The following is a 22570-nucleotide window of genomic DNA, read 5'->3' as shown; positions in this document are numbered from 1 at the left end:
TTGAACATATGATAATGTTGTGGATAGATCACAGACCGACTCCTCTCACACTCTGGACTTTCTATAAAGAACTAGGGAAACTCCTAGATACTTTCTTCCGAATTAATATACAAATCTGTGATGGAGTATTAAACAACCCCAAGTTAATGGCAAGACTTTGGAAAAGTCGTTTTGATGTGTTGCTGGCCGACCCAGTAACAATCTGCGGAGATCTGGTTGCTCTGAAATTAGGAATTCCATTTATGTACACCCTGAGGTTCTCCCCAGCTTCAACAGTAGAGAGACATTGTGGAAAAATTCCAGCACCTGTGTCCTATGTACCTGCAGCCCTTTCCGAGCTCACGGACCAGATGACCTTTGGTGAAAGGCTTAAAAACACCATATCTTATCCCCTGCAAGATTATATATTTCAATCCTACTGGGGTGAGTGGAATTCATACTACAGCAAAGTCCTAGGTAAGTCTCTAAAATGTTCTGTTATTAATGATTTCAGATATTTTATTTATTCTTATTGTTGATACAGCAAAAGATTTCCATACCACTGCAAATGCCAAGCTGAAGTAAATATGTGTGGGCTAGGTCACTTCAGTCATATCTGACTCTTTGTTGCCCCATGGACTGTAGCCCTCCAGGGTCCTCTGTCCATGGGATTCTCCAGGCAAGAATACTGGAGTGTGTTGCCATTTCATCCTCCAGGGGATATTTCCTATCCAGGGATCAAACCCTTGTCTCTGTCTCCTGCATTGGCAGGCGGGTTCTTTACCACTACTTATTATATATTGTATATGTGTACACAGTTAAATATTATTTTTGGAAAATTCCTAAACAATGGAATGGTGGTGTCAATATATGTCATGTCTCAAACAAATATAATCTTGTGCCTGTTTCAGTTCAGTTCAGATCAGACACTCAGTCGTGTCTGACTCTTTGCAACCCCATGAATCGCAGCATGCCAGGCCTCCCTGTCCATCACCAACTCCCAGAGTTCACTCAGACTCATGTCCATCGAGTCGGTGATGCCATCCAGCCATCTCATCCTCTGTCATCCCCTTCTCCTCCTGCTCCCAATCCCTTCCAGCATCAGAGTCTTTTCCAATGAGTCAAATCTTCGCATTAAGTGGCCAAAGTATAGCTTTTCAAAGTGCAAATCAACCTTCAAATATAAATGAAAATATAAATACATTCACCAGTATAAATTCAGTTCAGTTCATTTGCTCAGTCATGTCCGACTCTTTGTGACCCAATGGACTGAAGCCCGCCAGGCCTCCCTGTTCATCATCAACTCCTGGAGCTTACTCAAACTCATGTCCATCGAGTCAGTGATACCATCCAACCATCTCATCCTCTGTCATCCGCTTCTCCTCCTGCCTTCAATCTTTCCCAGCATCAGGGTCTTTTCCAATGAGTCAGTTCTTCGCATGAGGTGGCCAAAGTATTGGAGTTTCAGCTTCAGCATCAGTCCTTCCAATGAATATCCAGGACTGATTTCCATTAGGATGGACTGGTTGGATCTCCTCACAGTCCAAAGGACTCTCAAGAGTCTTCTCCCAACACCACAGTTCAAAAGCATCAATTCTTCAGCACTCAGCTTTCTTTAGAGTCCAATTCTCATGTCCATACATGACTACTGGAAAAACCATAGCTTTGACTAGATGGACCTTTGCTGGCAAAGTAATGTCTCTGTTTTTTATGGATAAATTATGACACTACTAAAAATACTTTTGAAGTGATACCCCATTTACTTTCTCTTCTTCATTCTCCATTTTTTCTTTGTCTTAGGAAGCTTTAAAAATCCTAGGATTAGACACTGGGAACTTGAATTTATACTCTTCTCAGCCTCTCACTATCTCTCCATCATGAGGCTTCCCTGGATACTTGGGCCAGCACTGCCTCCCGCTTAATTGCTCAGGGATCTTTGGCAAGCCTCAGGGTTTCTTGCCTTACTGATTCTTTATGAAAATCAAACAAAATAAAACAACTATCAAGGCCAGTTTGGTTTATTGTTTGTATTACTTCTTTTTCTGATCTTTCTGAGTCTTCCTTTCTTTCTTTTTCTATTTTATTATTTTCTGAATGCATTTTTTCTCTATATCTGTTAGTAGTAGCAGGGATACTAATTAACAACAATTAAATGATGCTACCAATGGTACTTTCTTACAAAGGTAATATGCAAGATACTATTCTTTTACTCTAGAAAGATTGAGGGCATGAGGAGAAGGGGGCAGCAGAGGATGAGGTGGTTGGATGGCATCATTGACCCAATGGACATGAATTTGAGCAAGCTCCAGGAGATAGTGAAGGATAGGGAGGCAGTCCATGGGGTCGCAAAGAATCAGACACAACTGAGCAACTGAACAATAGCAGCAATGCTATATCAATTATGAAGGATTACATTTATGTTGAATATTATTTATAACAAACTACACAGAACTGTGCAATGACAATGCCCTGATTATACTGTCATGGGACTATGTAAATAGAACACAGTCAGTAAATATTTGTAGAAAATAAACGCCTCTGTGATATACAAAATCTCCCTTCTCAGATGGTGTCATGACAGGTTATATAACATGTGTAAAGCCTTTGTGATACAGAATGTTCCCAACTTCTCATTTTCACAGGACAATAATCTAGCTGCAAAAGTATTTAAGAAATTGAATATCTTATTTACTTAAATCCTTTATGCTCCTCATGTTACTCAATGTAGTTGGACAACAATAACTACCTTGAATATTTTATTTCAAATAGAAGCGTATTTTCAAGAACTGGTAAAATCCAATTTGTCCTCTGTTTGCAATTACATTCATCGAGTATTAGAGACACCTGTGAACTGTAACCCAATCCTGAAACAGATCAGTTTATATGTTTGATATTATTTTCTTTGAACACAAGAGGTTTCATAACATCATGTGCTGTGAAGTGTCCATTTCAATGGCCATTCTTCAGTTCTGTGAGAAAAGCTAGAAAAATAAAATGTAAAAAACAAATAAGAAATAACAAAACCCCTCAAATATCTATTTCAAAAGAGATAGAAGTAAGTAAATGGGCTTCCCTGGTGGCTCAGATGGTAAAGAATCTGCCTGCAATGCATGAGATCTGGGTTTGATCCTTGGGTCAGGAAGATCCCCCCAGAGAAAGGTTTTGGCTACCCACTCCAGTATTCTTGTCTGCAGAGTCTCATGGACAGAGGAGCCTGGTGAGCTATAGTCCTTGGTATCGCAGTCAGACATGGCTGAGAGACTAATATTCACTCAGCAAGGAAATATCTAATTGCATTGGTTAAAAATTCTGCTTTATTTGTCAGTGAGGATATCTTTTATGAATGAAGTAACTTAAAAACGATCATCAACTCAATTTTAAGTAAGCTTCTAACTCCAAATGGGACAGGCCTGTCTGGGAATATAGGCCAATCATTTGTCATATTCAGGAATGAATCTATAAATAAATATTGTCCTGGCCAATTGTTCTGCAAGGTATCTTCAAACTACACTGAGCCTGATTTCTCTTCCAACCTCAGAGAGATTTGCTGTACATGCAGCCCATAGGTAGTTCTCAAGTTGGCAGGACTAGGTACTAGCCTTTGCTATAGCCACAGAAAGGCCAAGGACTTGAATGTTGTAATGAAAATAGTTAAATATGAAAATAGTTAAATTGATAAAGAAACTGTATGGTTTCATTTTGCCTGTGTCTTTTGGTTTCCTGGTCTGACTCTATTTTTCCCAGCACTCTGCAGACAGAAGAGAGGAAAGACCAGTACTAATCTATGTACCACTCAGCCAGTATAGCCTGTGTTGACAAAAACAAAAAAAAAGAATTCCCCAATGTGAGAGTTGCAAGTTAAGTTTCATTGGGGGTAATATGATGACTGCAGCCTAGGAGACAGCCCCTCAGGTAGCTCTGAGAAATTGTTCCAAAGAGGTAAGGGCGGAAGGTCAGTATATAAGTGATTTTGGTAAAGGGGGAGGACATGGAATCAAGTGCATATTTTTTGTAGAAAGTTTCTGCTGGTCTCATGAAGATTCTGCTAGTCATGAGAAGCAATTGTCACCACAAAGAAGGATTTTAGTGCTTTTCTAGATATAAGGAGATACAAGAATTGGGCTTATAAAATCAACTCCTGAGAAAATCTTAACTATATGAGGACATGTCCTGCCAGCTTCCTGGAGCACAGAGCACCTCATTTCTATTCTCCACCTTGAACTCCTTTAGGGGGTGTTGGAGATCAGCAGCTTCAGCAGGATATTAATCCTTGTAGAGGTAGATGGCAAGCATCCATGGCAAGCATCCATGGCAAGTGCCAATTTGTGGCTGACACCTGCTTTTACCTGTAAGTACCATATAAGTTCCATGTTGGTCCCTCTTTCCCTGCTGCTAAATTTTAGATGTATTCCCTATAACTAACCCTATCTTTATCCAGACCATTAAAAAAAACAGGTGAAATAAATGAGCCTCATAACATTTCCCTTCTAGCACACTTGCCCGAAACTGTACTAAATTACTCAGTACATTTTTTGCATTTGATTTCTGGCTGCCTTTTGAGGCCCGGTGTTTTTTTTTTGTTGTTTATTTGTTTGTTTTTCTGTATCCCACTCCCATTCTAATCACCATTGCCAACATATGCTCTTTTCCCTGGGAAATGTGGATCTCTGTTAATCTGCCCTCACATAGGTTTTTAATTCCTTCTCACATATGGCTTTCCTATGGTTAGTGCTGTGTAACCTTTTTAAGATTCTGTGTAACCTTTCTTGCAAGTCAAACATAAGTCATAAATTGTACAGCTCATTGCAATTTCGCAGTATAAACCCATGCAGCCAGAACCCAAACCAAGAAGCAAAACATTATTACACCTGTAATTCCCTAACCTTCCTCATATCGGTCCTGACTACACCCATCTGAAGATAACAACTTTCTTGACTTCTAACACCACAGATTAAATCTGACCAATTTTAAACTGTATAAATGAACCATGCATTATGGCGCTTTTGTGTTTTTCTCCTTTTATTTAACATCATGCTTTTTATATTCGTCCAAGTTGTCGCGTGTAGATACAGTGTGTTCGTTCTCATAGCTATACAGAATCTTTTGAATTAATGTAAATTTAACTTATCTATTTTACTGCCAGTGGTCATGTTGGCTGTCTTAGTTTTGGCTGTTTGATAAACACTGCTGCGAACATTCTTGTACATGTCTTTTGATGAATACAAGTATGTTGTACTACAAGGTGTATATATAAGAAAGGAATTGCCAAGTCATAGGGTATGAATCTGTTTAGCTTTAGAAAATACTGCTAATTTTCAAGTTCTTGTACCAATTAATAATCTCATCAGCCATTTATCAGTATTCCAAATTTTCTCCATTTTCACTCAACTGGGCATTTCTTTTCGTTCTTTAATTGTAACCATAATGAAGTGCAGTGCTGTCTCATTATTATCTTTTATTAATGAATAACTTTCTTGTATCTGTTTAAAGTACATAAAGCACACAGTGATTTGCATATCAAATGTATATACCTTTGTGACCAACACATCAATCAATCTCTAAGATCCCTTTCTAACATAGCTGCTCTCCAGTCCTTTTCAGACACTTGTCAAACTAAATAACTCCTACCACTTAGCTCATTCTTCTTATTCATTTCCACCTGCGGCCCTGTTTCTCTTTCTCCATTTTCAGTCATCCCCATGTAGTGGTTGGAGAGGCTTGTGTCACTTGCCATCAGCACTCATAGTAAATGGGTAAGGGGTCTATGAAATAAAATAACGTTTGATCTCTGGCTCCACTGATAAGGACCAAACACTCACAGCAGAGGAACTTGTGATCCTTACTTTCCCCAAATTTCATCACCCTGAGGAGACCAAAGACCAAGCCTGTATGTGACTCAGGAGAGGACAGACCCAGCCTCACTCTCCTGGAGCCTCAGGCAGCAACACCAGTGACACAGTGGTAGCAGGGCACCGAAGACTCCAAAGCAGTGACATGCCAGCACCAGCAAACACCTCTGACAGAGCTAGTGGAGGAGCGTATGTAAGAAAAAAAACAAAAAACTTGTGCTATCTCGCCACCTACTGGAAAACAATAGAAGGGCAGCTAATTTCTAACCCATTGAATCTTTCCTGCTCCTGCTTAGCTGCTCAGTTGTTCACTGGTGTCAGAATCTCTGTGACCTCATGGGCTGCAGAGCCCCAAGCTCCTCTGTCCTTGGGATTCTCCAGGCAAGAATACTGGAGTGGGTTGCCATGCCCTTCTCCAGGGCATCTTCCCAACCCGGGGATCAAACCCAGGTCTCCCACATTGCAAGAGAATTCTTTGCCAGCTGAGCTACCAGGGAAGCCCATGAAGACTGGAGTGGGTAGCCTATCCCTTCTCCAAGGGATCTTCCCCACCCAGAGATCAAACCGGGGTCTCCTGCATTGCGGGTGGATTCTTTACCAGCCGAGAAAAGAAAGAAAACATTACCTAAAGAAGAAAAGCATTCACTACTTCAAATGTGCCAGCAGAGGAACAACTCAAGCTTCATGAAGATCCACAGGAACACTGTACCACAAAAAGAATATACAAATTCTCCAAAAACCAAACTTAAAAGCACAGAATATCATAATCTGACAGAGAATTCAAAATAACTATCATGAAGAAACCCAAAATGTGACAAGAAAACTCAGGCAATTCGTTGAGTTCAGGAACAAGATTAATGAATTAATTAACAGAATAATTTACCAGGGATATTTAAACTCCAAAAAGAATCAAGCAGAAAATCCCGAGCTGAAGAACTCAACTGGAGGTACAATGCTCCCTGATTCCAAGCTGTATTACAAAGCTATAGTAATCAAGACAGCATGGAATTGGCTAGAAAATAGACACATAAGTCAATGAAACAGAATTGAGAGGCCAGAAATAAACCCACAAATATGTGGAGAATTATTTTATGACAAAGTAACAAGGAACATACAATGGAGAAAGGATACTCTATACAATAAATGGATACCAAAAAAATTTATAATTTAGAATTTTATTTTATTAAAAAATGAAAAATATTTTACACAGAAATTTTCACTGCAATCATGAATTATAATGTTTTATTGAATTATCCATGTTTTAGCTATGTTTCTTATTGCTAATTATAAAATTGTCAATATTATATATGTGTGTGTTTCTAAGTTGACATTGATGTTGCTGATATTGTTGTGTAAAGCTGAATTATATCTATCTATATATGGCTAAAACACAAGTAACAATGAACATGTCTAATATACTCATCTTTTTAAATATAAATTTATTTATTTTAATTGGAGGCTAATTACTTTACAATATTGTATTGGTTTTGCCATACATCAACATGAATCCGCCACAGGTGTACATGTGTTCCCCATCCTGAACCCCCCTCCCACTTCCCCTTACCATCCCTCTGGGTCATCCCAGTGCACCAGCCCCAAGCATCCTGTATCCTGCATCAAACCTGGACTGGCAATTCATTTTACATATGATATTATACATGTTTCAATGCCATTCTCCCAAATCATCCCACCCTCTCCCTCTCCCACAGAGTCCTATACTCATCTTGATTTTTACGTGCCATTCTCTAATAAAATGAACCAGCATTCTTTGAAGAAATGGTCAGTTCTAAGGTTGGGACAGTGAAAATAGTAGATGATCCTGAAACATTTTGTGGTTTCAAAAAGTAACAAGTAATTGAAAATGATGGGGCCACATCAAAAGGATGTAGAAACCAATGTATGAAAAAGTTTCTAATATCTGTGACACTTTGAACAATAAAATAAATAATGATTATAATTAAAAATACATTTTGAGTTATAGCAATAAAAGTATAAATAAGTGATTGAATAGTAGGAAATTATTTAAATTCTAATTTATAAATATAGAAGGAATCACTGATGTTTTAATTGACTGGGTTTTTAAGATCAATATTTTAGATAATCATGATAAAATTATCAAAACTAGAAATTCTTATGAAAAATTATCAATTATCCTGCTGATATCCTTTTTTCTTTTCAGTATACAATCCAAGTTTCCTCCTTGCATTTTCTTGTCCAGTCTCCCTACTCTTCAGTTTGTGACAGTTTCCACAGGCTGTCTTTGTTTTCTAAAGAGCACTGGCTAGTTAATTTTTAGAATATCCCTCAATGTTTTTCTGGTATTTTCTTGTGATTAGGGAGAGATGATGTATTCGGGGTAAGAATACTATAGAAGTAACCTTGTGTCCTTCACAGTGAAATGCATCAGAGGTGCATCATATAGACAGTTTATTACTAGTGACCATATTTTGATCACTTAGTTATGAGTGTGTCTGCCAGGATTCTCCCTATTTTCCCCTTTGTGATTAACAAGCATCTTGAAGGGAGATACTGTGAGACTGCAAATCGTACTAATCATATGTTGCACATGTTTTTATAATCCTTTACAATAAAATTCCAATGACTAATTCAACAGTAATGGAAATTGAAAATCACTCTTAGAAAAGCATAGTAATAATCCTGAAGGATATACAGAAATCTCTACTTAATTTATAATTGCTTATGTTTAAAAGAACAGAAATTTAGGGCTTAGTTGTGCAGTCTGGCTGCATGGAAAATGCACAAGCTCTAAAGAGTAAAAAGACTCGAAAGAGGAAGTCCTGAGTAGACAAAACCAATAACTAGATTCAAAGGCCTTAGTGTATTCTTCATGCATCTTTAACATTCTATCATTGCTCCCATTTTTTATTCAAAACAAATCTACATAACATTTTTTGATTTATTTTTTGGGTCACTGTTTATTTGTACAGCTGTGCTTAATCTACCCTTCAATCTGTTCATTAACTTAAATCTGATATATTGAATTCTTAAATTTCAGAAATTCACTTTGTTTCTTTTGCAAATTTTCACAATTATTCGTTTTAATCTCTTGTTTCTTACCAATATTTTCAGACTTTGCTTTCATACCCTTAATTTTATTGAAAAAAAATAATTTTATTTTTCATTTCATACAATAATATTTTAAATCGCTGAATTCATATTTCTGGCTTCTGCTGCTTTTGTTGGTTCTCAGTCCTGAAGCCTTGTTTTATTTTAACAGGGAGGTGCTTATTTACCTTCAAATTTTATCAGTGGGAACCTTTGAAGTTAGGTTCAAAGTTTCTTCAAAGAGGCTTTTCTAGTTTGAACTGGAAATCCATATGAAGATTGACTGTAAAGAATTCTAAGAGATCTTTTTCATCTACACACCACCAAGTCAGGACTAGCAATTATCATTGCTGTAAACTTCTGTGTAAGTGAATTTGTTTGTAAAAGGGAGGCCATATCTTGAGAATCTAGCATTACATGAACATACAGAGGGTGTAGGATCTTGGCAAGGCTTCAGACTTTCCTTCTCTCCACTCTTGGCACCTACGGTGTGTTCTACAAAGAAACAACAAGATTGAACACCAGAATTCCTGCCTTGACTTTGTTTAGGGATTCTGTCTGCTGACTTTTTACTTTCTTGAAAATTAGAAATGAATTTTTATGGGGCAATTTTATATTTTATCTAGAATTTTAAATGTTTCAGTTGGATATAAGTGAATATATGCCTATACTTTTAAATTTATGAAAATGAATCATTCTTCAAAATCTAGGCTCTACCTTAGTTTTCGTATATAATAAAACAACTTAGAGATATTTCTCTATTCAGGCAAGAATACTGGAGTGGGTTGCCATGCCTTCTTCCAGGGGATCTTCCCATCCCAGATATCAAACCCAGGGATCAAGCCCAGGTCTCCTGCATTGCAGGCAGATTTTTTACCAGCTGAGTTACCAGGGAAGTCCAATAACATGTATACTGAGGTCAATTTCTAACCTGTACTATATATCTCTGCTCTCTCTTTGACTTCATTTAAACTTTTTTACAACATATGAACTTTATCATAGTGATTAGATACATTTATCAATCTTTGTTTAATCACTTTGGGTCTATTTATCCTGTATAAAATGACTTTTATCCTCTAAGATTATAACATTATCTGTTTTCTCTTACTGAATTTATGGTTCTGTTGTAGTTTTCTACTTTCTGATTCTCTTTTGGATTATGCTTTTTACCAGTCATTAACAGACTTTATGCAAAACCTAATTCTGCAACACAACACAGCTCCCAATCCTTGATCCTAGTATTCTTTGCATCTTTAAGCAAACCTACTCTGAATTTTTTGGGTTTGTTTGTTTTTTTTTTTTTTTTGCCAAACATAAAAGCTCTCAAGGGACTTGAAATTTCAATATGTCTCTTTCAAATTATTGAAATGAATATTATTTTGTAACTGAACATAACCCTTGATATGACTATGTCACAATTCTTAGAATACAAATACATTAACATTCTCTTTCACTTAAAAGTAATACTTTTCAACCTACTAAGCAGACTCTTAAAGACTTAACTAACATAATTTCATCGTTATCTTCCTCCACCAAGCAACCTCCTTCACGAGCTTTGCCCTTCCTCATTTCATCTATACCTTCTATGATCCATCTCCCTTATATTTGTTCAAGTATAACGGAGAAGTATTAATGATCAGGTTAATTTATTTTCTGCAATAATCTATGGGATCATTTTGAATTAGAAATGTATCTTGCTTGTTTCTTTAGACCCTGTGCATGGTATAGAATCCAGCATAAAATAAGTGCTAAAAGTTGCTTGTTGAAGGCAGGAAGTATCAAACGTTTTGAAGAGAAATTGGAATTGGACTGAAATACAGATCGATGATGGGACACAAAATCTGTGCTCCTAAATATTTCCCCTCCCTTGAGATTCACATACACGTTCAGTCGTTAATGACACATGGCAGGTCAAAAACATTTTCTGCAACTACTACTCCTTAAGTGTTTTGTGATTTTACTAGAGTTCTTATCACTCTCTGATTGCTCAGAGTATAAACCAAGTACTTCCTTATTAATGACTGAGCACCTCTCACTTATCGGTCACGACTCTCCTTCTAGACCCTCTATTCACAAACCAATATTGTATTCTCCCTGATACGCTGATCAAATCCTGCTGTCTTAAAATTTAATTTTAACTACTTATGTATGCTTTATTTCTTTGCAACTCAAATAATATTCAGCTGCCAGTTTAGGTTTACTGAAGGACATATATGATCATTTTCTGTACCTGATCTGAAAATTTGGGTGCACATCTTTTTATGAAGATTGAAACTGCACTCAGTGTAAGCATTTAAGGCTCTCGAAAGTGTCCTATTTTAACTAATATTTCCCTTTTCTGAAGTTTTGTGTTAGCCTCTGCTCCATACATACTGAACTAACAACTGTATACGTAAATGACCATGACTTACATATCATTCATCTTTTTATTCTTTTCTTCTATTCAGTTTTAAAACCTTTCTCCTGTATTCTTTGCTTCTGAGTTCAGCTTCTGAAATGTATCTTCTGTGTTGAAACTTTGTCTGATTTTCTTCACATTAGAGTGACAGCATATTCTGAGACCCTGAAATGCTGTATCTTTGTACATCAGTATATTCATATTCCTCCAATATTAGGCAATGTATATGTTTTATCCACATGCTAGGATGTCACGAACATTATGACAAGACGTACATTTTTGTGTTTCCCCAAATTATTAATCATCATGATCCATGAGATGCACCATATTATTTGCTAGATATATTTAAATGGGTTCTATCATATTTTTAAAATGTCAATAAAACATTATTTTTTTCTATTTTAGTCTATGTTTAAAACTCCTAGAAGGTTGCAATCATTTCCTCAAAAATATATAACTATTTCCTGTCTTCTCCTAAACAAATACCATACCCAGTTAACAACTGGCAAAGTTCTCTGCATGTAAGTTACCTAACTCCAGAAATTAATTTTTAACTTGATCAATGTCTAAATTGCCACTACAATTTTGTGCCCAACAAGCATTCAGCATTTGCAGAGCAGTGTGTGAGGGAGCTGCTGTCATGAAGTCCAAGAAATGGGTTTCAGCAATTCTACTGCTGCAGCTCTGCTATACTGGCTGTGGATTCTGTGGGAAGGTCCTGGTGTGGCCCTGTGACATGAGCCACTGGCTCAATCTAAAGGTTATTCTGGAGAAACTCATGGAAAGAGGCCATGAAGTGACCGTGTTGGTGTCTTCACAAAATTTTCTCATTGAGAACAACAAGCCTTCCACACTGGACTTCGAGATATTCTCAGTGCCACAGGACAAAGAGACTGCCGAAAATAATTTAAACGATTTTTTAAATCTATCTGTTAACGTCATGCCAACGTTATCACCCTGGCAATCAGCAAAGAAACTTCAAGATTTTTTCCTTGAAATAAGTGCAGATTTAAAACTTGTCTGTGAGAGTGTTGTCTACAACCAGACAATCATGAAGAAACTCCAGGACACCAACTATAATGTTATGGTTATAGACCCTGTGACGCCCTGTGGTGAGCTGATTGCTGAGATTCTGGGAATCCCTTTTGTGTACACACTAAGACTCTCCTTGGGTGGCACAATGGAGAAATACTGTGGGCAGATTCCATCTCCACCTTCCTACGTGCCTGTTGTCATGGCAGGATTACCAGACAAAATGAACTTCCTGCAAAGGGTAAAAAATTTAATGTTTACCATTTTCTTTGACTTCTGGCTCCAACAATATGACCCTCAACTTTGGGACCAGTTTTACAGTGAAGTTTTAGGTAAGAGACTCTGCTTTTCACTCTAAAGTAATTATCAGAAGATGCTGAGGAGGTTTCAGAAAAGTCTTAGGAAGAGGAAAGGAATATATTTTTAAAACTTTCACTTTCAAAAAAACTCCACAATTGATATCAAGGAACTGTGGTTTAATAACTAATTGGGGAAGAGATGCAAGAAATTTCTTGCTCTTTCTTTACAGTCCTCTATTTATTAGGATACTTCAATACTTAAAAGATTGTTACCAAAACAAAATGAAATATAAAACATGTTAATATATGTCAATCCAATGGAATGTGTATTTTTGTCAGATGCAGGGTATCACAAATAGGTCTAATACACTGAGTTTTCATAGAGAAGATGTTTGATTTCTTACTGGTTAAGTGAGTGTAATGTTTGTTAAAAGAGGAAGATCATCTTCTTGCCTGATTTTAGTAATAGTCTGGAACCTGAGCCATATTAATAGTGGTATTAAATTTGGTATATTGCTTATTTTGTCTGAATTTTGCTCTACAAATTTTGAAAATCATGGAATATTAGATTTAAAATTTAAACCATCTTCCTTTTGGACCCGAGTACCATGTATTCCTATATCTCATAAATTTGGGATAAAACTTCAATAAGTCCGATGAGAACTGCTTCATCATGATGGGTCATACTGAGAAGTTTCCTAGTATGCTTTATACTTTTGGAGGAGTATAATATAGAAAACTGAAAAATTAAGCAGAAACTTGAAAGAGTTTATAATGTGAGATGTTAGGAACAGTATATTTTTCACTTCACTAGTTATGTACATTCTATTTTTAATCACCTGCCTTTTCTAATAAAAAATGGTTTTGCTTTGCAGTTTTAAAATATCTAGCTCTTATCTGATTGTATCACTGAAGCTGGCTTTCACTCCAAATACTGTTTTGTTTTGTTTTTAATTGAAGTATAGTTGATTTAAAATGCAATAATTTCTGCTATATAACATAGTGATTGAGTTATACATATGCATATACATATACAGTTCAGTTCAGTTGCCCAGTTGTGTCTGATTCTGTGACCCCATGGACTGCAGTATGCCAGGTTTCCCTGTCCATAACCAACTCCCAGAGCCTGCTCAAACCCGTGTCCATCTAGCTGGCAATGCCATCCCAGCATCTTATTTTCTGTCATCCCCTTCTCCTCCTATCTTCAGTCTTTCCCAGCTTCAGGATCTTTTCCAATGGGTCAGTTCTTCACATCAGGTGGCCAAAGTATTGAAGCTTCAGCTTCAGCATCAGTCCTGGTTTGATCTCCTTGCTCTCCATGAGACTCTCAAGAGTCTTCTCTAACACCAAATTTTTCCAAATTTCAAGGCTTCAGTCACCATCTGCAGTGACTTTGGAACCCAAGAAAATAAAGTCTGTTATTGTTTCCATGGTTTCCCCATCAATTTGCCATGAAATGATGGAACTTGATGCCATGATTTTTGTTTTTTGAATGTTGAGTTTTAAGTCAGGTTTTTCACTCTCCTCTTTCACTTTCATCAAGAGAGTCTTTAATTCCTCTTCACTTTCTGCCATTAGGGTGGAGTCTCTGTGTATCTGAGGTTATTGATATTTCTCCTGGCAATCTTGATTCCAGCTTGTGCTTCATCCAGCCAGGCATTTCGCATGATGTACTCTGCATAGAAATTAAATAGTGTGACAATATACAGACTTGACATACTCCTTTCCCAATTTGGAACCAGTCTATTGTTCCACGTCCAGTTCTAACTGTTGCTTCTTGACCTGCATGCAGATTTCTTAGGAGGTGGTCAGGTATTCCCAACTCTTAAAGAATTTTCCAGTTTGTTGTAGTCCACATAGTCAAAGACTTTAGTGTAGTCAACAAAGCAGAAGCAGACTTTTTTGGAATTTTCTTGCCTTTTCAATGATCCAACAGATGTTGGCAATTTTATCTCTGGTTCCTCTGTCTTTTCTAAATCCAGCTTGAACTTCTGGAAGTTCTACGTTCATATACTCTTGAAGCCTGAGTTGGAGAATTTGCTAGTGTGTGAGATGAGCACAGTTGTGCAGTAGTTTGAACATTCCTGGCATTGCCTTTCTTTGGGATTGGAATGAAAACTGACCTTTTCCAGTCCTGGGGCCACTGCTGAGTTTTCCATATTTGCTGGCCTATTGAGTGCAGCAGTTTCACAGCATCATCTTTTAGGATTAGAAATAGTTCAACTGAAATTCCATCACCTCTACTAGCTCTGTTCGTAGTGATGCTCCCTAAGGCCCACTTGTCTTCACACTCCGGGATGTTTGGCTGTAGGTGAATGATCACACCATGATGGTTATCTGGATCACAGAAGAACTATACAAAAAAGATCTTAATGACCTGATCATAGGGGAGTCCCCACAATATTGTGAGATTTCTTTCCAGGAGCTCAATCAATTTTTCATAATTAAAATCAAAGAAATAGCCTTTATTTCCAGTTAGGGGAAAAGGAAAGGAATCATTTTGAAAGAAATCAGAGCCCTCTGTTCATCCTAACAAGCATGTCCTCAGGGTAAACTATTTAACTGGTGCACAATGTGCTAGGGATTATCAGAGCCTAACTGACCTGAGGCAAGAATAATACCTGACTCCAAGGCCCTCTAGACTACTGGATAAAAAAAGGATATACCCAACTCCAGACCATCCTGCCCCATATAAAGTGGGAGAAAAAAACTGAGAGGTAGTTTTGAAGAATACAGAGGCTTAAAGTCAATAAAATACTGAGACTAATCTTAGGACCATAGTATGCTTCTCTCCGCAACTCACCACTGCCTTTCAAACACCTGTTTACAGTAGTCTCTTTTACCCAGTATATCATGTCTTGCTATCAAGTGAAAATTACCAGGAACATCAAAAGTCAAAAACATACTTTGAGTAGACAGAGCAATCATCAGAATCAGAGATGACAAGAATGCTGCAATTATCAAAACAAGGTTTGAAATCAATGTTGATTAATGTGCTAAGGGATCTAATGGATAAAGTAGAGAGTATGTAAGAAAAGATGTTCTTTATAAGCAGAGAGATGCAAATCCTGAGAAAAACCGAAAAAGAAGAGATAAAAACATTGTAGCAGAAATGAATTCAAAAATAAAATTATACTGACATACTTTATAGTCATTTCTAGAGGACAGAAGCTGAGGGAATAATTTCTATCACATTTTATGAGGATAGCATGATCAAACGGAGAAGGCGATGGCACCCCACTCCAGTACTCTTGTCTGGAAAATCCCATGGATAGAGGAGCCTGGTAGGCTGGTGTCCATGGGGTCGCGAAGAGTCGGACACGACTGAGCGACTTCCCTTTCACTTTTCACTTTCATGCATTGGAGAAGGAGATGGCAACCCACTCCAGTGTTCTTGCCTAGAGAATCCCAGGGACGGGGGAGCCTGGTGGGCTGCCATCTATGGGGTCACACAGAGTTGGACATGACTGAAGTGACTTAGCAGCAGCAGCAGCAGCATGATCAATGTGTAAAAACTAGACAAGGACATTATGAGGGAAGAAATCTTGTTATATTTGTATAAAAAAGTTCACACAAATTTTGGTGTTAACATGCAAAATCCTCAACAAATGTTAGAAATTTCTGCTCAGTGGAAGACAATGTCAAGAGAAAGAAATACAAGACACTGAATAGGAGACAATGTTTGCAAAAGATATGTCTGATAAAGAGCTAAAATGTTTTTAAAAAACATTTATTACACCCAAAGAAGAAATCATGAAACCTGATTAAATAGTGGGACAAAGATAATAACAAACTGTACACAAAGATAGATATTTGACAAATAAGTATATAAAAAATGCTCCATGTAGTCTTTTTGGAAAGAGATGCAGATTATAAAAATAATGAGATAACCACTGCACATCTATTAGAATGTCCAAAATGCAGATCACTGACAACTTCAGAAACCTTACAAGTTGTGGAACAGGAGCTCTTCTTATTGCTAACAGGACCTAAAACAGTGCAGTCACTTGGGAAACACTTGGTGCTTTCTTATAAAAGTAAACAAATTCTTGGTATCACACTTCTTGGTATTTACTCAAAGGAATTGAGAACTTATACTTACACAAAATGTGCATGTTTATAGATATTTATAGAAATTTTATTCATAACTGCCCAAACTTGGACGAAACTAAGTAGTGAAAGAATAAACTGTGGCAGATCTAAAGAAGGAATATTATTTAGCTCTAAAAAATGAGTTATCAAGTCCCAGAAAACCATTAAACTATGAGAGCACCTTTAGTGTGTATTATGAAGGTAAAATTCCAGACTGAAAAGTCTATGTGCTGAATGATTCAAACTCTTCATTCTGTAAAGGCAAAACTATGGAGACAACAAAAAGATCAATGGTTGCCAAGGTGTAGGATGAAAGTGGGGGATTAATGCACAGAGCACAGAATAATTTGGGAACAGTAAAAATACTTTGTATGATATCATAATGATTGATACATGTCTTTATTATTTGTCTAAGACCACCCAATTTATACTTGGTGTTAATTATTACATAAACCATGGACTTAGGGTGATTATAATGTTTCAGTGTGAGTTCATCAACTGAAACAAATGAACCATCCTGTTGGAGATGTTGACAACTGGATAGCCTATGCAAGTGTGAAGACAAGCATATGTGGGAAATATCTCCACTTTTCCCTCAACTTTGTTATCATCTGAAATTGCTCTAAAAAAATAAAGTATTAATTCATAGACTGTGATACAGAAATCATACATGTTCGTTTTCTTGCATGTCTTTAAAAGAAATAAATAAATATTAGGAAGCCTAATAAGGTTGTCTCTGGATTAACAGCTACAGCTTGCATGAATTATCACTGAAAGATCTGTCTCATCTGCAATATGGCATTTTGTCATACATTTAGGCTCCCTCTAAGAATTCTTTGAAGCTAAAAGGTATCTCAGTAGACTCATCATGAAGGATTAAAATAATAGATTCAAATAGCAACAGTATTTCTATGGTAATTCAAATTTAGTGGCCATTGATCAATTATTTGTAAATTTTCTATTGTGTTTATAATTCATTTTGTATAACAAAATAATAACAGAAAAACAGATTGGTGGTAAATTTCAATTCCATATTTTTGTTTTACAGGTCTTCATAACATTTAGAATGTCTTAAGAAATTTACAACTTTTTCATACTTTAGCACAATTTTGTTCTCATGTTGATATGTATTTCATACTGCGCATAACTGCTTCAAATTAAGAATTTTAGTATATTAAGTACTTTAGTATACTAAAATACTTTTAGCTATGTCTTTCAAAAATGTTTTGCACAATAATTTCTCCTAAGGACTTAGTAATCAAGACAGGATGTCACACACATGGAGCAACACATCTAAAAAACATAAGCATGTTTGTGGGGAAACTGTGGTGCTTTGTTCTCATCCAGTCTTTGGCAATTTCAAGCTAACTGTCCTTGGAAATGGCTTTTTTATTATCGAGTTAAATCATTGCCTATATAACTTCAACTGAGCAAGTGAACACACATATGCACATAAAACTTCTGACATATATCCAAACACTACAAAACAGTAACAATTCTTTAAAAAGGCTATTCAACCTGGAGTACATAAAAGCACCATTTCTGAGTAGAATCTTTAAGAAAGGAACATTCTTATCTGAATTTTTCTTTACTTAGATGCAACACATGTTTTTTGTGTATGCAAATGATTGACTTAGTAATTTGCAAATACTTGTTCTTTACAAATCTCCTAAAATGAATATTTAGAATCTGTCCTTTTCATAAAACATCATTTCAAGGTGACACTCAAATGTGTGATACTAGTAATGCATGCACATGTAATCTGCATTCCAAAGGGGGTCGTGTTAGGTTTAAGTTACTCAGGGATTTCCTATGGAGAAAATAATAGCAAATCAATGAGATGTGACTCAGCAAGACAAGGTAAATTGATACTGGTGGGATTCTTCAACAATGAGCGTGAATCCAAAACTGTAACAAGCAGAAAGGTAGAAGGATAGTCCTAATTGGAAATTAGAAAACCCCTGAGAGCTGATTTGGTGTTTATGGTGGTTTAGTTGCTAAGTCATGTCTGACTCTTGTGACCCCATGGACTGTAGCCTCCCAGACTTCTCTGTCCATGGGATTTCCCAAGCAAGAATACTGCAATGGGTTGTCATTTCCTTCTCTAGGGTATCTTCCAGACCCAGGGATTGAACCCACAGCTCTAGTATTGTTGGTGGATTCTTTACTGTTGAGTCATCAGAGAGGTCCTTTGTGTTAATAGGATGCAGCTAATCTGCCATCTGCCATTTAATTGGAGAGAAACCATGAGTATGAAATCCATCAGTAGTTGCTGTTAAAATTTTGGAGTTGTGGTTAAAATTTTTGATTGAATTTATTCCCTAAAAGAACTTATTTTTGTCAAAGAATTGTATTTATATTTGATTTTATTGAGTTTATGTTATTTTACATACTACTGTTCTTTTACTACCCAAACATTCTTTCTCCCTCCATCTCACTTCCCATACCTTCCTCTCTACCTTTCTATTTCCTTTCCTTTCTTTCTTCCTTTTCTTCCTCCATCTTTCATTAATATTTTAAATTTCACTTCCTTTTAACATCTAAATGTGATAAGTAATCAAGAGTTCCTTCATAGCACATCAGAAAATTAGTGGTGCAATTTTTTCCCAGCAAATATGTATGCTAATAAGTTCAAGCCTACTTCTTTCATTTTCTCCAGGAAGACCCACTACACTATGCGAGACCATGGGGAAAGCAGAGATTTGGCTCATCAGGACATACTGGGATTTTGAATTTCCTCGTCCATACTTACCAAATTTTGAGTTTGTAGGAGGATTGCATTGTAAACCGGCCAAACCATTACCTAAGGTAGGTCTATTACAGTGGAAAGCTCTTTCGTACTTTATATAATATCCTCATTTTCCTTTAAAGCGTGCAGTATCAATGACAGAGATATGCTTGCTGCTGAATTACTTCAGTTTTCTACTTCAAGTCTATTTTCAAAATCATAAGAGAAGTCTCTTAAGAATAATTTTACCTTTTTTTACTTGAATAGTTAATTAGAAGGGTGAAATCTTCCAAGTGGCATGTTAAAAATATCAGTGTGTCCATAGTGTAGACATTGGGTTGAAAAACAGGCAGCTAGAACCTCGGCTATCACTAAGGAGGCTGCTGCTGTCTTCCTAAGAAGCATGATGCAGTTATAAACAGGGACATTTACTATGATCACTTGAGTGATAAAGATGCTTTCATAAAAGCTAAGTGTTGATGAAAGACATGGAACCAGACAGGGCTTCTTGGAGAGCAGTAGATTTTACTGAGCCAGGAAAGAATTGCTTGAAAAAACTTTTTTGAGATGACAATGATATGTTCAATTTCAAATTCACTTTAAGAAGTCAAAGGAATTTTCAGGTGAAGATTTCTAAAAATCATCTGGTTAATACAAGATTTCAGTCTCAGCTGAGAACACTGGAAATAAATTTGGGAGTCATTAATGTAAATTAGAAATCATATAACTGAGAAACCGAAATGCTGAATTGGCTCTTTATGACCATGATACCAGGAATTTTTTTTGGAGTAAAAAAGAAAATCATGCACCCATATTCCAATGTTAGAAAGAATAAATGAGGACTGCCAGAAATATCAGAAGAAAGCAATAAAAAGAGAGTAGTAGGTACACAAAGTAAGAATATTGTACTTGACTATATTCATCAACAGGCAATAAAGAGACAGATATTTATTTGCTTGTGTTTTAGATAAACAAGCATACTCTTTGTATAAGAGGGCAGGTTAAATGATGTTCCCATAAGAGTTCTTGATTTCTCTTTAGGGAAAGATGGATATTGAAGTTTAAAATTTCACTTCCAGATTATGAATGTGTTTCATGCCAATAGGTTATAGTTAAAGACAAGCTCCATTGAGTGTTATTACTGGAGATAAGAAACCAATATCTAAAATAAATAAAGGTACAGAAGGATGCATGACATATTCCATGGCTCACTTGCCACATCATTACATTTATCATTCCACTTCCACTTTTCACATGCAGGCAATTTCAGAAAAATGGCTCAGACATATTTCATAAGAGGGGAAATGTATTCCATTCCAAAACCCAGTTATTAATATAGATATTTCAGTAATATGAATACCAATCATGGCTTATCTTTCTCATGAAAGAATTATACCAATCACTGGATACACAAAATAGAAAAGCAATGAAATTAAACTAAGAAACCAAATCAAATGGATAAGAGTATAATTTTCATACACAGGTAGGTGTGTTTATGCCTTTGTGTGTGTGTGTGTGTGTGATTTTTTTTTATTCAATCATTGTCTATGTAGGGAGATGAATCATAGAGATAAACCACCAATTCCTAGGACATCAGATATTCTCTTAATTTTAACCTAGCTAAAAAGAGTGATCTGCCTTTGTTTATGGCATTGTCCTTCCCTTGGTAATTTTACTAGCCTTTAACTGAGAAACACCAGTGACTGCAGGATAACCACGAATAGTTACAAAGAGATGGCACATCTCTAGAAGGTGACATTCACATAGAGAGTGAGGAAGACCTCAATCCCAGACTGTGCTGTCCCCAATTTGTGCAACTTGCCAGGTGATGCTAGAGGTGAAGAACCCACCTGCCAATGCAGGAGACCAGGCAAGAGATGTGAGTTTAATGCCCAGGTCAGGAAGTTTCCCTGGAGGATGAAATGGCACCATGGTGGGCTCCAGTCCATGAGGTCACAAAGAGTTGGACATGACTGGAGCAACTTAGCATGCAAGTGATCAAGAGAATTTTATTTGCAGAGACATGTATTTACTTCTGTTCTAAGACTCACATTTTGGGCATGTGGTGTCACACCCTTGTGAGACAGAAGCACTGTCTCGTAAGTGTTATGATGATTGTAACAGGAATTTCACTGAATTATCTTTTTTTTTTTTCAAATATATCACTATATATAGCAGTTGTTTAAAATCCTTTTAGCCCTATTAAACAGGGAAATAATACACATGAGGAAAATATCCTAAATGCCTAACAGGAAGCTAGATAAAGTTATTCAAAAGGTATTGACTGTAAACTGGGATGCTAAAAATTTTTAAAGCCTAATTCAGAATCCTTCTTTGGGCTTTCTTCCAAAGAATATTTTTACAAGTTTGCAGACAGGTCTGTTGGCTCATGAAATTAAACTCTGGGAGTAATAGCTCCATGTACCATGAGAACATCTGCCTTTTATCACCTTTTCATTTTATATAATGGTTTGGTTTCATGTTTTTATTGTGTAATCGCCCACTGTATATTTAGGCTATTATTTCAGAAATACATTTCCTCCTAACAAGACTAGATGGTTCTATATGGCAGAAGACAGAATCAGTCTAACAATGTCCCTCACACATCTCTTGAGTCTTCCAATTTAGAAGTGTAAGAGAGCCTTTTTCCCCCTGTGATTGGCACTTATGTAATAAATATAATGTTGTTGATGTGTTCAGTTGTTCAGTCAAATCTGCAACCCCATCGACTGCACTTCTCTGTCCTTCACTGTCTCCCAGAGTTTGCCCAAACTCCTGTCCATTGAATTAATAATGCAATAAAATATAATCTTATCCCTGCAGGAAATGGAAGAATTTGTCCAAAGTTCAGGTGAAGATGGTATTGTGGTATTTTCTCTGGGGTCAATGGTCAAAAATCTCACAGAAGAAAAAGCCAATCGCATTGCCTCAGCACTTGCCCAGATTCCACAAAAGGTTAGTATAAACTCCAATCCTGGTGAGCAGAGTCATTTTGCAATTGTAGAGAGTGTGGGTGGCTATCAGTCCTCTTTCTAGATAAAAGTTGTAACTCATCCTTCATTGAACAAAACTGGCACCACCTTTCAGTAAAAATGTCTCAAAAGATTCAAATGTATTAGGGACATAC

The 22570-nt window shown here is 36.6% G+C and overlaps 1 protein-coding gene across 2 annotated transcripts in view; it reads left to right on the top strand.

Annotated features, from left to right (window-relative positions):
• The window catches only part of LOC101119640 (UDP-glucuronosyltransferase 2A1), a 55868-nt gene that overhangs the window by 18602 nt on the left and 14696 nt on the right, over nucleotides 1-22570 (top strand). The window contains exons 1-3 of one of the 2 annotated variants that reach the window (XM_012180096.4): nucleotides 11838-12656; nucleotides 19375-19523; nucleotides 22267-22398. In XM_012180096.4, coding sequence (XP_012035486.3) covers nucleotides 11855-12656; nucleotides 19375-19523; nucleotides 22267-22398 — 1083 coding nt within the window. In that variant the 5' untranslated portion in view covers nucleotides 11838-11854. Of the gene's footprint in view, nucleotides 1-11837; nucleotides 12657-19374; nucleotides 19524-22266; nucleotides 22399-22570 lie in introns of those variants that run through there. The other variant, XM_015096540.3, reaches the window with a different exon arrangement.

This window comes from Ovis aries, chromosome 6 (assembly GCF_016772045.2).
Source record: "Ovis aries strain OAR_USU_Benz2616 breed Rambouillet chromosome 6, ARS-UI_Ramb_v3.0, whole genome shotgun sequence".
Taxonomy (NCBI): Eukaryota; Metazoa; Chordata; class Mammalia; order Artiodactyla; family Bovidae; genus Ovis; species Ovis aries.
Note: the sequence above shows the minus strand (reverse complement) of the source record. Positions and strands in the feature narration are given on the sequence as shown.